At 33.4% G+C, this 18,051-nt stretch overlaps 1 protein-coding gene across 2 annotated transcripts in view; it reads left to right on the top strand.

Moving 5' to 3' along the window:
* Positions 1-12,213, top strand: part of LOC128243218 (complement C1q-like protein 2) — a 37,879-nt gene extending 25,666 nt beyond the window's left edge. For both annotated transcript variants that reach the window (XM_052960867.1, XM_052960953.1), the window contains exons 2-4: positions 5,580-5,779; positions 6,184-6,243; positions 10,612-12,213. In XM_052960867.1, the coding sequence (XP_052816827.1) occupies positions 5,602-5,779; positions 6,184-6,243; positions 10,612-11,024 (651 nt within the window). In that variant the 5' untranslated portion in view covers positions 5,580-5,601 and the 3' untranslated portion in view covers positions 11,025-12,213. The remainder of the gene's footprint in view (positions 1-5,579; positions 5,780-6,183; positions 6,244-10,611) is intronic.
* The last annotated feature ends 5,838 nt before the right edge of the window (positions 12,214-18,051 follow it).

Raw genomic sequence — 18,051 nt, 5'->3', positions numbered from 1 at the left:
GTATTTACTTCAAACTTCATTCACAAATTGATTGTATTGAGGAGTAGTGTTGTGCATAAGAAACATTATTGTGTGTTTTGTATTTTAAAAGTTATTGCCCTTTGATATTTTTATACTTATTTTTATTACTGAGACGAGTCTACTTTTCTCCATAACGTCATATTTTTTTTGTTTAATTGACTTCATAATTCATACACATATTGTCTTTATTGCGGAGAAGATATCGACAAAGATTAATTGCTCTTTTGTTTTATTTTCATAATTATTTTTTGCCGGGACAAGTGTAATTTTCTCCATGACTTCAAGTGTTTTTGATGTTATTACTTTAATCTACAACACGTTTTGAGTGTGTTGCGGAGAAGTGTGTGAAAGTAATATTGTTTTGTGTAAGGTATTTATTAAAGGTACAGTTCTTTCATTGTTTTTATACTTAATTTTTTACTGAGACAAATCCTCTTCTCCATAACTCCATATGCTTTTTGAGGTATTGACTTCAAACTTCATACTCATTGTGACTTCGTTAAAGAGAACTGCTGTACGCAGTATCGGAAATGTAAACGATTTCTTCGGCGCAATAATGACCCTATTGCTACCCATTTTATTTCAGCAAAACCGTTCTTCCCATTCGGGATGATTTTTTTCCTTAGAATATTTGCTGTATTATTACCTAGTTGATTTAAAATATTAAGAATAATAATATCATTACGAATCGAAAAGGATATACATTTTTGAGCAGTAATCGCCGTATTCAGGGTGAGGAATCACGTGACTTCAATGGGGTTCTCACATGTGTCACCACGGTTCAAAACCGATGTAAACAAGCATGAAAGAGACAGTAATTCCTAAATAACTTTTTTTTTACAGAAAAGATAGGAAAATATTTCTTAGTCTATAAAAGACTATGATATTTTATGCTTCTACACTTATAAAATATTTTAGATTTGCCTCTATTTTAACGATGCAATCCTTGGCCAAAATTTCAACTCGACGGAATTTTGTAGAACGATGCTACGCTGTGTGCGCCGTGATTTTTTGTTTTGTACATATTTTTTATTCATTTGTAATAGTTAAGAAGTCAGACATGCGTAAAAAAGTTAGTTTTGCTCATTACTTTCATAAAACGAATTGTTCCTTAAATGTTATTTAAGTATTTTCAATAAATATCAAATTTTCAAGTGCTGTTGTAAACGTAAATGTTTTATGTGCTGTAGTTAACGTGAACTTTTTCTCTTCTAAATCAAGCTGACTATGTTAAATCGGTATGCTTAACAACTTGTCATAACATGCTCAGTTTATTCTATTTTATTGTTTGTATTGCCCTCTCATTTGTGACGAGAATGTATACAACCTAAAACTCTTATTCATGGTATGAATTTACACCAACTTGATCGATTTGAAAATGTTCAATTTATGTTCAATTTATGTTGCCTGAATTCCATCAAAAGGAGTCTTCCAAATTCAAGTTTCACCAAATGTTTACAAAGATGGATAAATTAAATAAATAAGGTAATAGATACACTAAAATGGAAGGCAAAATTAACATTTCAGCCAAACACGTCTCATGTACGAGTAAAAGAAATTCAACAGCCAAAACACAACAAAATAACAGTACAAATTCAATAACAAAATCGCCATTCATAAAGGGTAATTATAAAACTGCTCACGCTCCGGTTAAATCCCATGCTTCGAAAATGGTCAAAATATCTTTATCCATAAGAAATCAGGAAAAAATAAGAAGCACTGAGAAAGAAATTGACTACCATGAAAATGACCTTCCCTCGTAAGATGATAATTTGGATGTTGCATGGCCTTTCGTGTAAAAAATTCATCCCAACCCGAACCTAGCGTGTTATTCGGAAACAAGGTAACAAAGTTTTCACTTTTCAAATAATACCATATGACAATGTTTCCATTGTGCTGCAGACGACGGTCTTCAACAAGGGAGGCAAGTATGTGATGACAATTTTTTTTTATCTGTAGCCATTGTTGTGTTTCAATGTAGGTAGGTAATAAAGACACTTAAAATTTTACTTCATTTATTCTACAAGTGTATAACATGTGAGTACATCAATAGTCCGAATCGTACTGCCTCTCTGATACTTCTAGGGGTTCCACCTTGGTGCCTTAGCAGGGCGGTTACTGATTTGCATATAGAGGCGGAGCTTCTATGCTCACAACATTACAGCCATGAGCACGATAAGGATGTCCAGCGTGGCCAAATATTTGAATCTACTTATTTGGGGAGAGGGGGGGGGGGGGGGGGGGGAGAGAGAGAGAGAGAGAGAAATTCTATAGCTTTAACGCCATAGAAGAAATTATCATCAACCAGACACCTTAGGTGGAATCACAAGCCTCGAGTTCTGATAAGTAAGTTTCATAGTTTATTCAAATGCATTAAGGCCATAGGCGCATGAACATACATCAATGTTATTCATAATATATATAATTAAATGCACTTCTATTAATCGATCGTAGGTCACAATACATATTAATACACGTGTACTTATCTTTACTAACAAGGTACTTTCGAAACACAAATTCAACATAGACAGTACACATAAAATATAATATAACCATAGTGAGGTGACAGTGGTTACACATATTATTTAAATGAGTTATTTAACATCATTATAAATACAACAGGGACTCTCAATTAAAACGTTTTGTGGATAAACATTGCTAATTGCCTTTGAATAGTCTTATTGGTATTAGTAAGAGTTGAACAAATTTGGTAATATTTGGTCTATTTAAATAGTATTTATGTATGTAATGTCTTCTTAAATAACTAAATAAAATACATTCAAACAAGTAATGAAATTCATCTTCTATTTTATGGCAAACTTGACATTTCCTTTCATATTCAGATATAGGAGTAGGTTTGTGCCATCTACCGGCCTCAATTTCGCACGTCAATGCTTCCCTAAATTTAACTACATTAACAGCACACAAAAATGGCTGTAACTTACAGTCTGCGAACAATACAAGCGTTTTGGCTCTAGATGAAATAATAAATTCAGCAAACCATTTTTATACATATACATTTTAGTCTCTGTTTCAGTTCACATATAAATATATATTAAAATCACCAACACTTTGAAATAACCATGCAGCATAAAATCCTAGTGACTTTAATATATCTATAATAACTTTTGCCCGTGACTAACAATTTGGCAATTTTTCTAAATCTCTATACGATTTTCTTAATACAGCTTTTGCACTCTCACAGATTGAACCTTTTGACAACTTTTTTTATTTTTTGTCTTCGAACGAGCCATTTTTTGGAAAATGCATGGAAACCAGTTATTTTAGACTGCAGTCAAAAAATAGATCGCAGATTTTATATTTAAGTTCAAAAATTGATGTTTTATGCATTTTTCTTAAACCGTTGAGCGAATTAACATCAACTTTAGAACGGAAATATGAATCTCTGCGATCTGTACTTTTTTCAGTATTTTTTTATCATTGGTTTTTCAGATATTTACGCAAAAATTTACTCTATCTAAGACAAAAAATAAAAAACAAATTGTAAAAACGGTCTATCTGTAAGAGTGCAGCTTTTACATATTTAATATCATCACATTGTGAAATCTTTAACAAATAATTAATCACATTTACAAATCCTATAATTAGTAATGGTATTCTACCAAGTTCTCTATACACAAAATTGTTCTCAGTTTGGGTTCTAAAACCCAGTAATTCTTTACTTGGAATAAACTCTTTCTAACTTAATGCTATCTTGTAGACCCAAAACTTCGTAACCATAGTTTAAAACAAGATATATGTATTTATCAAACAAAGATAAATAATGGCATGTTGCTATACCAGGAAATTTAACTAGGTCAGAATTAAGCTTGTAAAAAAGTCTTCACAGCTTGTCCTGACCAAGAGTCAAACATTGTGCTAAATGACCCACCAGTGCTAAATACTATTCCTAGATAAGTGAATTTATTCACAATTTCTAACTCAAGTCCTTGATACAAAAATATGAAATTTCGCCTAATGTTTCAGTCATTTTTAAAAATTATTACCTTTGTTTTATTTGCATTTACACTAATATTTATGTCAAAAACGTTCTATCTTTAACAGTAATCTTTTAACAACAACAGGTTATTTTGTAACTCACTTTGTAACTCAAATTGTGATAAAATTAAGTGCCCTAAATACGTTTCCTTTTTTAAAAAAACTACACCTATTTTCAAAACTCAGACAGTTTTTTCATTTTTGTACACATTTCCGATGTATAATGTATTCACAGTTGTACGAAGGCCATGCCAAACAACAATGGTATATGATTATATTTACGTAAATAACAACATGACTTTACTTATGTAATATGCAAACATATATCAAAGAAATTGTTATTGCATCCACTACATCCACATACAACTTAAAAGGGTTGAATTTTTACATTATGAGCGCGACGTTTTGAATCATTTCACTCAAAGGGTGTGTCTTATATCATGAAAAAGAAATAAGTCGTTTATAATGACGTCATATACAAATAAAATGGATCCAACCAGCAACACATGTATTCACTAGTACTTCTATTCAATAGTTTAATGATTAATTGTACATTAAAACGTAGTTCAATCACTTCTTGACTGTTGACTTTCTTTAACCAGGGGATGTACATGGAACGGAGTCAGCTGGAGTATATCTTGTCTTCCATTTGAATGTACTCATCACTGCATCAATTGAATTTATCCATCTTTTGTAAACATTTGGTGAAACATATGAGGGTTGACCCCGTCTCTTACAGAGGGAAAATGGATAATTTGGACGTATCACCATGACGGCCAACCTAAAACATCAATTTAACATTTTAAAACCGATCAAATGGATGGATATACATTCATTTCATGAAAGAAATATCATTTGGAATAATAGTTCAATGTTGAATGCATTATCGTCACAGTTGAGAGAGTAGTTCAAACTACTTATTAAATAAAATAAGCATATAATGACATTTAAACACATGTATGAGTTCTTAAATATTACTAATTACTAAGAAATGTATACAAAACAAAGACTCACGGCGCAGACAGCGTTGCATCGTTCTACAAAATCCCGTCGAATCGAAATTTTGGCCAAGGATTCCATCGTTAAAATACAAGCAAATCCAAAATATTTCCCACTTGTAGAAGGAGAAAATAGCATAGTCTTTTATAGGCTAAGAATTGTGTTCTTATCTTTTCTCTCAAAAAAGTTATTGAGAAATAACTGTCACTTTCTTGCTTGTTTACATCGGTTTTGAACCGTGGTGACACATGTGAGAACCCCGTTGAAGTCAGGTGATTCCTCACCCTGGTTTTGCTTCGCAATATCCTTCAGCATATCCGAATCAAGAAGGAAACTATTTTTCTTCTTTACAGTTTTTTGTTGTTACAATGGTTTTTATAATAATCGGGCTAATTTAATATAAGTAATAATGGAATAATCCAAACTTTCGACACGATTGTTGTTGATATTAAAATAAGCTTATATACCTATAATAAATAATATTACCATTCATCGGAAATTGAACCCAGTATTTGATCTTCGTCTGCCAGATTGGAATAGTTTTACGTGTCTATTTTCAGATCAATCTTCGACTCACCAATAATGGAACTAATTTTCTTCGGTGTAATAACTGCTATGGCACTATTTAGTGTTGAATGCCACATAAATTGGTCGTATCAGTTTCCAGAAATATGCGAAAGGGAAACCTTGAAGCTAAGGTCCAAGGTCAAGGAGTTGGAAGACAAACTGCGTCAATACCAAAGTGTGGAGAGTAATGTCGGTAAGGATCATACAATTCCCCCAAAAAATACATACCATTCAATTTGAAATGAATGTATGAAAGAATTGCGGTAAAAATCATTTGCTAGTACTTTTTGTTCTCGTCTTTATAGAGATTCGTTTAATTTGGAGTTTTTAATTTACTACAAAACAATATATTAACAGTATTGTTATATTGATCATATATGAAGGAGTTGTATTTTTTTATGATCACATATCAGAACACGTGTCAATCTGTACATGTTGTTTCAACTTTACAGTGTGCAATGAATTCATAAAATATATTTTTTAAGTATTTTCTGAACCTAAGAGGTGTTGATCAGTCTACCATTACTGTCAACGAAAGTTTAAATTAAACTACATGAAAATTTGTAGATGTACAAACAGTTTCATATTTCTTTTTAGTTTACGGAGGACCAGTGTCCCTACAGAAACGCCCATACGTGCTCTCTAGTGGACCTTATGGTAAACTTAATATCTTATCTGTAAAATTTGGTACTTTGCAGAATATTCATATATTTTCCGGAATACTTCGGTATTTTCTTGGAAATTCCGGTATTTTCCGGAATATTCCGACACTTGTTGGAACACATCGGTGAATTTTTTTCTTGTTGTTTTAATGTCATTTTGACATTTGAAAAATAATCAATTTTTAATTAAAAATAAATAAAATAAACATGTGATATATGTATGCAAGATATTTAATGATAGAAAAGTATAAAAAGGGTGTTCCTTTTTTATCGTTTGTTAAAACATTCTTTCGCAACGACTCTTTTGCTACATTCTAGGTAGATTGACTTCTTTATTCCAATGTTTTAAGATCGACAATTCAAATAATAAAGAGTGATATACTACTCACCCTATTGTTGGCGTCGGCATCGACGTCACACCTTGATTAAGGTTTGCATGTAAGCACATTTGAGTCAGTATCCCAGCAAATACATCATATATTGTATTGAATCTTTAGATACGTGTTCCTTAATAATATATATAATATTGAGACATTATAAAAAGGTTCTCAATCCAACCCACTTAATTTACCAAGTAAGATAACTCATTTAGCATAAAATTCAAATTGTAGCCCTACTGTTCGACCTAGAAATTCTGGATAAAGCTCAGCAATTACATTATGTATTGCATTGTAACTTAAGACATGTGTTACCAGCTATCCAACCTACTTAATTCATCAAGTTAGATAACATGATCTTGCATATAATGCAAAAAAATGCCCTTTGCTATATGATTTAGAAATTCTGGGTAAGGTTTTGCATGTAAGAACATATAGGTGAATGCCTCATTAACTACATTTTTAGCATTCAAACTGTATACAGGGGCTTTTTACCATCCAACTTTCTTAATAAATGAAGTAAGATATCTCTTATATCTAATATCTTGCATATATCTTTTTTCACCTTTAGTATTCGATTGAGAAATTCTGGTTAAGGGTTTGCATGTAAGCACATATATATCACAAATACTTGATTTATTGCATTGAAACCTTAAACAATCAAGTATAGCTCTATTTTGCATATAATAAAAAAAGTTACCCCTTTATTATTTGACAAAGAAATTCTGGTCAAAGTTTTGCAAGTATAGCTTATTTTACATGCTTGCATGCACCAAACTTTGCAATCCTTAAACTTCAAAGCGGCGTAATAGTCGGACGCGCTGTCTCTGTGGCAGCTCTTGGTCTTTATTACACAAACAAACAAACTATATATGCCAAATATAAAGCCCCTGAGCGACGCATTGTCAGAAACATGTGGAAGGTGTTGAACCGAAGGTGTTTTAAGAAAAATACACAGATGGTTTACTTTTGTTCTAATGACCTGTAATTTGATTGGGGTCATCTGCTGTTAAATGGCAACCTACCACTAAAGTCTTTATGGTCGTATTTCAAACCGTTTCTGAGTTATTGTGTGGATAATGTTCCATAAGACTGTCAACCGTGACCTTTGACCTACTGACCCCCTAATCAATTGGTTCATTTACTTGTGTATGGCAAACCACTGAATTCTGGTGGTCCTAGATCAACCGTTGTTAAGTTATTATGCAGACACAGATTTAATAAGACTGTTGATTGAGGCCTTGACCTTTGACATGCAAAGCCCAAAACAATAGGGTTCATCTACTGGTAAAGGGCAACCACTCTGTAAAGTTTCATGGTCCTAAGTCAGACCGTTCTTGTGGTATTGTGACAAAGTAAACATAAGACTGTTGAACGTGACATTGATCCTACACACCACAAAACAAAAGGCTTCATCTAATGGTCAATTGCAAAATATCAGTGAAGTTTTATGGGTTTTTTAGTCAAAGAGTTTTCGAGTAACTGTGCAGATAAAGTTTTCATAAAACCGATTACAGTAACCTTTGACCTTCTGATACCAACACCAATAAGGGTCATCTTCTGGTCACCGACAACCTACCAGTGAAGTTTGATGGTCCTAGATCAAACTTTTCTAGAGTTATTGTGCGGACAAAGTGTTCTTAAGACTGTTGACTGTGTTCCTCACCTGAATTAATGGCCCAAAAACCACTACGGGTCATCTACTGGTCAAGGGGAACCTATCAATGAAGTTTGAATATCATAGTAAAACTGTTCTCGAATTATTGTGCAGGCAGAGTAAATGGTAAATCGTCTTTTTTGTAAAATTAAGTCGACCACAAGATAAACATTTTTTTTATATAAATATATATTTGATATTGACAAGTATATACATATAGTAGTTTTTGATATTCGTGTAGGTTTATTTAACTCGTATAAAATTCCTTTGTAATGTAATCTAGGAGCCCTGCTAGGTGAGCTGTATTGTTTTATATTTAATTTTCGTTGTCTATTTCTGTTCTTAAACAAAAAGTAGATAGTAAATAGTGTTTTTACTTTTGAATTGTAAATATTATGTAACCCTTCTAATCATATATAGAAAGCATGCTTTGTTAGTAATTACTTAATCAGTGTTCATGTTACTAGTCACTGAACAGTGTTTGTATGAAATCTGATTTTTTTATATTTTGTTTTGCTTAAAAATAAACAGACCCAAGATAAATCGACCAAACAGTCGCAATAATCATAGATCCAAGAACAGAGCAAGATTAAATTTACTATTTCAGATTAAGAATAAAAAAAAAGATAAATTGTTAAAAACAAAATTAAATTAACCTTTGGGCCCATTTCGAAAAAGAATAAGTCGTTAGTTGAAAATATCGTAGTGTCCAGATTATATATGCGAATTGAAGTTTTAGCTAGTGTTTCAGATGAAAAAAAAGTTGAGAAAATAAAAAAAACATCAAATAATTGCCATAATTATCTTGGTCCAAATGAAGCAATACTCCATAATCCTGCATACCTAATCGAACGGTGTACACATCACGTGGTTTGATTTCGATATGTAGCTCTCATTTTTCTTTCTTTTTTGATATCTTCTTGTATGTTCTTTAATTTAACTTTCTTCTTTCCCTTTCCTTTCCTTGTATTTATGTCATGTATCATTGTGATCATACTGACTATAATTTATGTATACAGTATGCTTATATTTATTATTTTTTGTCAACATAACCCTATTATATAACATGTTTACGGTAATAAATATTTCTGTCTGTCTGCCTGTCTGCTAATATGTCATATGTAAACAGAAACTTGATACGTGATTCCGGGCAATATCGACTTGCACTTATTTATTTTATTTTCCCAAAAGTTCAGCAATGCGACAAAAGTAAAAACAAGAGGACTGCAAGCTGGGTCTACAACAAAGATCAAACCTGCAGTTTTATCACGTGATTTATCACGTGATAGTTAGTGTTGTAGTAACTCATATAATGATACTGAAAAGCTTTGCTTCCTCTTATCTGATGAGTGAATTGTAAAATATACTGCCAAATCCTGCCTAAATATGTTTAAACTTAAAAGGAATATTATTTTACAACTAAATTAGAAATGTGTGTGCCATTAATGGATCGTATATCCTTATCTGTTTTATATTCCTTTTTAACTGTACAGGTACTACCTTTTAATATGGAAATAATACGATACGTAATATGTTTTGTTTTATTTTAAATATCCATAAACTTTTATAGACTTTTAGGTAATAAAAACAGTTTCAATAATTGTTCTTAAGGTTTAGTGATAAGTTTTATGTATTCGTTTCATTATGTTAACATTTGTGACATAAAAACATTTTAGTTTTTTAAATATTGTATTAAGCCTCCTATAACTCTAATCAGAATGGCAATGTACTCGTGGATATGTATATAGTGATATAAACTGTATATTTGATGTACATTGATGGGACGTAAATAAACTATAAAATATAAAATATATATAGTATAGAAATGTAGAATTGTCAGGTGCGCATGCGCTGTTTTTTTTATTCCTATTGCAGCTTTAATTTGGATTTAAAATGCCTTTTTTTCCTTCACATTAAATGTTTAAATTTAATTATATCTTAACATCATGGAAATGTGCATGCGTAGTGATATAATATTTTGTTTTCCAGCAAATCATTCGTTCTTAAATCACTCGGAGTTTGGTTGTAATTCATTGTATTAATAAAAAAGAAAGAGGGCCATTTTATCCGAATACGCAAATCTCATGTCCTTGTCTTGTATTCTATAAATAGTACAGATAGATGATGTTGGCTGACGTTGAAAAGTAATGCAAAATGATTTTTTAAACATTTTTTGAAATGATAAAGTTATTTTTCATTTGAACGGTAGTTAATTAATTTTAGAAAAAAAATAATCGAAAAATGTACAATACTGCAAGTGTTTGTGATGTCATTAATAGCCTATCCATCCATAACTTACATATAGCGGCCATTATTCTTGTCTTCCTAGATGGTGGTGAGTCCGGCTTCCACGTGACCTTGGATAAACCACAAGAAGTAGAAACCAAAATGCCTCTTAAGTTTGATGACGTTGTGACAGACATAGGCGGGGCCTACGATAAACAAACTGGGATCTATACTGCTCCTGTGGCTGGTACCTACATGTTCACTCTCAATGCCGTCTGTGCTGCACGCAACTTTCTGCATCTGGCCATCTATAAAAACAACGCGCCTGCGTTTAAAGTGATATGTGATGATTTGAAAGGGGAGATACAACATCAAGGCGGTGGCACCACGATTTTGAGACTGCGAAGAGGTGACAGGGTATATGTGACTTTGATGTTTCCGCTTGGGACTGTTGGTGAAGTCCGAGGTAATGGGATGACGTCATTTTCCGGGTACCTGTTGAAAGAGTTATATTAAATAGAAAAACGTAAAACTATATAATTTCTATAGTGCTACTTTTTGTGAACGGGTACATGTGGTGAATTTATGTACTTCTTTGATAATGAAATTAAGCTGAATGCTAAATTAATATAAAGAAATGTATTGATTTTTTATATTGCAAAATCAATATTTAGCTCAGTAGCAAAAAGTTTAAACATAAACCCGGTTTAGTGGCACTGAGCAAACGCCAAAGACATAGAACACAAAATCACAAACAAGAAACATAGAAGAACAGCACAAAACTCCACAAACAGCACAACCAACTTTGGCTAAACTACTCGCAAAAGCAATCGTACGATTCATGCTTTAATAAGAAGTCCCCAGTGATTCTGTGCCAACACTGTTTCTATGCCAACACTGTTTCTATGCCAACACTGTTTCTATGCCAACACTGTTTCTATGCCAACAGGCACTATTGCTATTGCTACTCATGATACATTCATTCATTGCTTTTACAATTGAAACCTTAATTGATGGTTGTATTAAGCATTGTATTCAAATGAGGTTTTACGACTGATCCACTGCTTTTAGTTGAAACGGGAGATGAACACATTTTTCGATTGAAGTGACCTGAGAAGTTATTGCTTTTGTAATTTGAAAATATCGTTGAAGTTTAAAGAAATCCGTGTATTGCTGTTGTTTTGTTTGCATTTAAAGCTGCACTCTCACAGATATACCATTTTAACAACTTTTTTTTTTTGTCTTGGAAAGAGCAATGTTTTGCGTAAATATCTGCAAGCCAATGATATAAGATTGCTGACAAAAAAAAAAACAGATCGTAGATTTTCATATTTCCGTTCGAAAATTAATGTTTTATGGCTTAAACCGTTACTAACGGTTTACGAAAAATGCATAAAACATCAATTTTTGAAATTAAATATAAACTCTGTGATCTGATTTTTGTCAGCAGTCTTATATAACTGGTTTCCATGGACTTTCGCAAAAATTGGCTCGTTCCAAGACAAAAAAATAAAATAAAAGTTGTTTAAACGTTCAATCTGTGAGAGTGCTGCTTTAAAGTTGGCAAAAAAATTATAGAAAATGTCTTAACCTGGACGTTAATTTGATATGAAAGGAGTTAACCATTCTCTTTTTGTTTATTAATATTACACGTATTAGTTTATATTTGTCTCAATGTCCATATAAATAAATTGTTACAAACTAATTTGCTGTTTTTTCTTCACTTCAATATAACAACATATTTATTGTAAATAGTATAGGCATCTTTTCATAAATGTTTTACTTAGATGTTACTGTTGCCGTTTTTGTTTGTGATCTCGACCAATCGAAGAGTTAGGAGGGCTATACTACTCGCCCGGCGTCGGCGTCCTGTTAAGTTGGATTGTTCACCTATATCACCAATATATTTCATTCAATTCACTTCATAATTTACAAAGTTGTTCAGAACCATGACACTATAAGGTTAGAAATCTCCGTATTATCATTAATACAAAGTTTGGCCCCTGATTGAGTTTTAGGGCACATTGTGTTACTGGTTCAAAGTTATAGTTAGGAATTTCACTTTTAACGACCATATTCTTTATTCAATTGACTTCATACTTCACACAACTGTTCACGACTATAACATAATTCTACATTATCTTAAATACAAAAAATGGCCCTTGATCGACTTGGAAACTTTGGCTTAAGCTTCAGTGCAACTTGGGGTTTTAACTCAGATCTCAAATACCCTTTATTCAAAGGACTTCATAACTCACACAGTTGTTCAGGGACATCACACAATTAGGTTACATAACTTCATTTTATCCGAAATACAAATTATGACCCTTGATTGACTTATGAAGTGTGTTTAAAATTTGCCATCAATTTGTGATCATATCTTGAATTGTATATACTGTTTGCTCTTTAACTTGATTCTTTACACGGTTATGTGAGATAAGTATGCATTTCCTTCAAAGATATCCAGATCTTTTGAACCTATTTATAACGAAGAATACAACTTTTGGAGGTGAGTACTGTAATCAATGTGTACTGTACTGTTTAAACAAAGCGACGTGCAGTCGAGCGCGTTGTTCTACGAAAACTTGTTTTGATAATACAAGGTAAACTACAGCGAAAAGCCCAGTAGACATGCACATTGAACTGTAATCTTGTTCAGAGGCACACGGGCAACATACAACTTAGTGAACATACAAAAAAACGAGAGCACACAATCTTTCAAGACAACATAGAAGATAATTGTTTCAGTAGACGATTATAGTTATACTATTATTCTACCGATTGAACACCAAACACAAGTCACGAGTGAAATATTTACTTTCGGTGTTTACAATGTGAAATATATTGTATTTTTTGTACTGAAAAATGTTTTTTTCTTCTTTTATTTAATGCCTTAAAAGGAGTTAATTGTAGATTGTTTTATAGGAAAGCGCGCTAAATTGTATGCAAAAGTAACCTCATTTCGGAATATTTAATCGTTGAAATTGTGTGATAGCTCGGTTTGCTCTGACGTCTGATGCGGGCTAACATTCCGAAATAGTGAAAATATAAAAGAAAATTCATTGTTTGAAACAATGGACTACAATTTTCTTTCTCTAATAAAAAAACAACAGAAAGCATAAAATAAACATTACATGGAAAATGAACATACTGTTACCCATTCATGTGAGGATAACCGCCTTGAAACGTCAGCACAATTCCTGTGTCGGTATATTTAGGAAGAAATTACGAAAACCATCTTTCAATCATGGAATTGAAAATCTCTTTCTCAATTAAAAAACAACAACAACACAATACATTTCTTTGATACCACAAAGTATTGATCTTTCATCGAATGGAACATCTCAAATAGCGAATATCGCCCATTGAAAACCAGAAGGGCTCAACTACACTTTTCATAGTTTTGAGTAAATGACGATTAAAGATTTGAGTGAGTATTATAAATCTGTTTATGTTTAGATCCACATGAAAATGCATACATATATCAGTATACATCAAGTTTATTTGCACAACAAATTTGAGTTTTCCAAAGCAAGATATTATGCCTTATTTGGTATGTTTTGTTAATGAGTCCTTTTGGCTCTAACATTAATATTATTTTCAATGTTACTTTTGCAAAGCTAAAAGGACTCAACAGGTTATACATATCAGAACATAAACCGTTGTACTCGAGCAGTTCACTGTATTTGCGTTTCTTCACATATTGTATCTATATTTAAGTCATTGACAATTGATCAAACATCACACACATCACATTCAACATACAACGTCAATGTCATCTACTCAATGTCTGTGTCAGATTCATCCTCTAGAATATCTGGACAGGCTAAGCGGTCTTTAACTTTTGCATTTGTCGGCAACATCTCATAGAACCTCCAGTACTGTTCAGGTATTACTAAACTTTTGCAAAGGTCCAACAAATCCCTCTTCTTTGCTACAGAGATTGGATTTTTTTCTTTATATTTCATTGGCAATTTCTGGTTGGTTGCGGGTTGTCGTCCTCTGGATGTTTTACCAACATTGATTGATCTGAACTCTGTTTCTTCAAAGTGATGTTTTACTAGGATCTGGTCTGGGGTTTCTTTAGACACTTTCAAAATTTTAATTTTCAACCAATTCACTTTAACTCCTTCAGTGTCAGTTTTGAAATTTTTATAGTTTGTTTTAGAGTGCTCTTTCAGATCCTAAAAGCTGTCGAATCTCATGGGCACTACTGTGTAAGGGTTGTTACGACGTGCCATCTGGAAAATAGTGTCCCACTGATCCGATGAAAAAATTGATGTGCGCTTCTTTGCATGTTCGATTGCAGAGTGCATGGAGTCACACTCTATCTGGGTGTGACCGGATTCTAGAAACTTCTGTTCAATTACTTTGATGTGTGGGTGGTTACACACTGTGTACAATAAACCCGAAGCCAAAAATTGATTCCGGTTTTGGCCCGCGCAACAGTCAGAATAAAGTATTACATGATTCACAGTTGACGGCAATGAGTTTATATGGGTCATGACACAGGTACCAATTTCTAATGATCCTCTCTGACCGTGTGTCTCATCCCATACGTAGCATGTCCCTTTCCTATCAGCAAGTGAGTAAAATGTTAGGTTGTAAGTATTTTACTTCCTTTTGTAGTATACTTGACTAACATTAGAACACGGGGTTGGAAGTACTGCTTCGAGATCGAAAGTTGCAGCGTAGACAGATTTGTTAGACTTTGCCCTTTGCTTATCACGTTCCTTTTCTTGCCTAGATATTTCCTTTCTTTCCATATGTGGAGTTTGCTCGGATTCATCATCTGGAGATAAAATTCCTGTTCTTTTCTTTTCGTCATATGTGTGACACGTTTGACAAGCATCCTTCTTTGGTTTGTGGAATGAGAAATTGTACTCTTTGCAAAATATGTTGCGGTATATTCCCTCAGAAACTGGCTGGACTTCATCCTCTTGACATTTGATTTTGTATAGCTGATGCATTTTTCGGATTGTAAGGTCTTGTTCAAGGAACTTTCTCTGGGTCTGTTTTCTCTTATAATGTGACTCCACCACTGGAAATGATTCGATATGTGTTTTGATATAGTCTGTTCTATCAATGCCTGTTTTATTGGCTGGTGTATGTTTGCCTCGTTGATCGGTTCCACTATAAGCTCCATGTTGTTTCTTTTGAAGTGTACACCTGACCAATTTATCTCCAATGCATAACGTTCTCAGGAAAAAATGTTTGCATACTCTCATCCGCTGTGTTCCAACTGGTAAAAAGTAACGTCTTGAAATATGCTTGTATGTGCGACCAAATCTCTTGCTAGTTGCTCTGATCTCAATGTGTTGACATATGAAGTCACGCTTGCGTTCAAATGTCATATCTTTATCATAGTAGTAGTTAAAGATATTAAGTCTCGTTTCCTCAGGAACATTTTCTAAGCACTTGTTTTTGCAGTTGTTGCAGTTAGCAGGTGTACCGATTTTGACGCAATTACTCTTTTGTTTGCAGCGGATATATAGGCTTTGCCTGTGTTTCGGTTATCTTTTCTTATGGACTTTTTCCACTGTTCAGTATTTGGTGTACGTTTTCTCGTCAGTTTAACTTTCTTTGGAGAAACATATTCCGCTCCTTTTCTTGGTGTTATTACTGCGCCAGTAGGTTTTGAAGATTTTAAAGGTGTTTTAGGCATTGTATTTGCATTCTGTTCATAGGAACTTGAATTGGCTTGGACTGGTGTGGATGTGTCTCCTGATTTGCTAGTGTGCTTATTTAAAATCACTCCTTGAACACATGCGTCATAATGTTCAAATCCGCGTACAGCCAGGTATAACAATTTAATCTCATCCAACACTGTAGGCTCACGAGGGTTTAAATCTGGAGAAACATGAATGATTGGATTGTTCAGTCTGCTAGTGTATATCGTGATATTCTTGTTCAAGAAGTTTACAGTGGCAAGAGGCAAAATGTCAGACATCTCAACATTCCAGACACCCTCTCATTTTAGTTGGTTAACCTTTTCAACATATTGTTCTGATATGTCAAGCTCATCCATGCTTCTATTTGCCATATAACCTTTGTAATGTTCTTCATTTTCCAGCAGATGTTTATACAATTCCGATCTGAATTCATACATTGAAAATTGTGAAGTAATTTGAGAAAGAACGGCATTAAAATAACAGTTTCCGTCAGGATTAATGCTTTTTCTTTCTAATCTTTTACTATCCAGCAGATTTGACAACCTTTTTTCAGCAAACCTCTGCAAGATTGAATTGACGTTATGTTCTGTCCTACTCTTTCTTAAAACTCTTTGCAATTCATCACCAGATGCCTCCCTTTGTTTTTCTTTGGAGTGAATGTTTTGTCTGTTGATTTTCTTTGAATTCTTGTTACGATTGTCACGTGTCTGTGCTAGTCTCATTCCCTCTTTCCTCATCCACTTTGATATTCTTTTTATCAATGGTGTTGTGTCACTATCCTCACACGAGAGGCTTTCATTTGAAGGTAAGTAAGTTTTGTCATGATCGCTGTCGTCCAATTCTGAAGACTCAGTGGATACTTGTTTAGCTTGTCGTTTTCTTTTCTTTTGTAACCGTTTCTGAATTTGACACAAGGGGATATCGTCATCGGAAGATTCACTCTTTGGCTGAGCTGGCTTCTCATTAGGTCTCTCTGGCTGAGCTGGCCTGTATGGCGGTCTCTCTGGCAGAGTTGGACTGTTGGGCGATCTCTCTGGCTCAGTTTGCTTCTCAGTAGGTCTCTCTGGCTCAGTTGGCTTCTCATTCGGCTCAAGCTCAGCTAGCTTCTCAGATTGTCTCTCTGGCTCAGTACATTTATGTGTCGATGGTAGCAGTCCATCTGTGCCTGGAAGTGGTGTTGCGTAGAACTCCTCATCCGACCATTCTGGATCTGCGTCCATTTTGTTGATAATTAGGAATTCTGAAGAAAAAAACATTTACATACAAGATGGTAGCTTAATAGCAAAGAAACAACTTTTAGTGTTTTAGCAATCTTCGATCCTGATTTGTTTTAGACAAATTTGTCAAGTTCTTGTAGCAAATTTATAAATTAGCGGAAGCCAGAATGGCTCAACAGAAAAATTATGCGCAAAAAAATACAGAAAGGGTAGCAATCATTTTTCAATATTTTGTTTTTTATATATTTTGAATACTTTGCTTTGCATTTTTTTGTTCAAATACCCCTATTTACAAATGGATATCGTAATGTCATGCAGGATTTAATTGGTTGCCAAAAGGTCTCATCAGCACTCTGTTGCATCAACTAAGTTGCAGTCATTATAAATGTTCCTAAAAAATAAGTAACTTAATAACTTGGCAGTCCATTATAAAATATAGAAAATATAGTTTACTTACCAGTAATAGTTTATTCTAATATTCACAGTTTGTTGTATCTTTTACATATCCTACATGCAGCTTACACTGAAATTCCTGTGAACTACAGTAATCACTTCATGCTAATCTTTACACAACAAGAACAATACAGACACCACTGTATCACATAACAAGATAAAGTCTGACTTCAGCTTCAACATAGGTGTTTCTACTAATTA

Source organism: Mya arenaria, chromosome 1 (genome assembly GCF_026914265.1).
Source record: "Mya arenaria isolate MELC-2E11 chromosome 1, ASM2691426v1".
In the NCBI taxonomy this organism is placed as follows: Eukaryota; Metazoa; Mollusca; class Bivalvia; order Myida; family Myidae; genus Mya; species Mya arenaria.
Note: the sequence above shows the minus strand (reverse complement) of the source record. Positions and strands in the feature narration are given on the sequence as shown.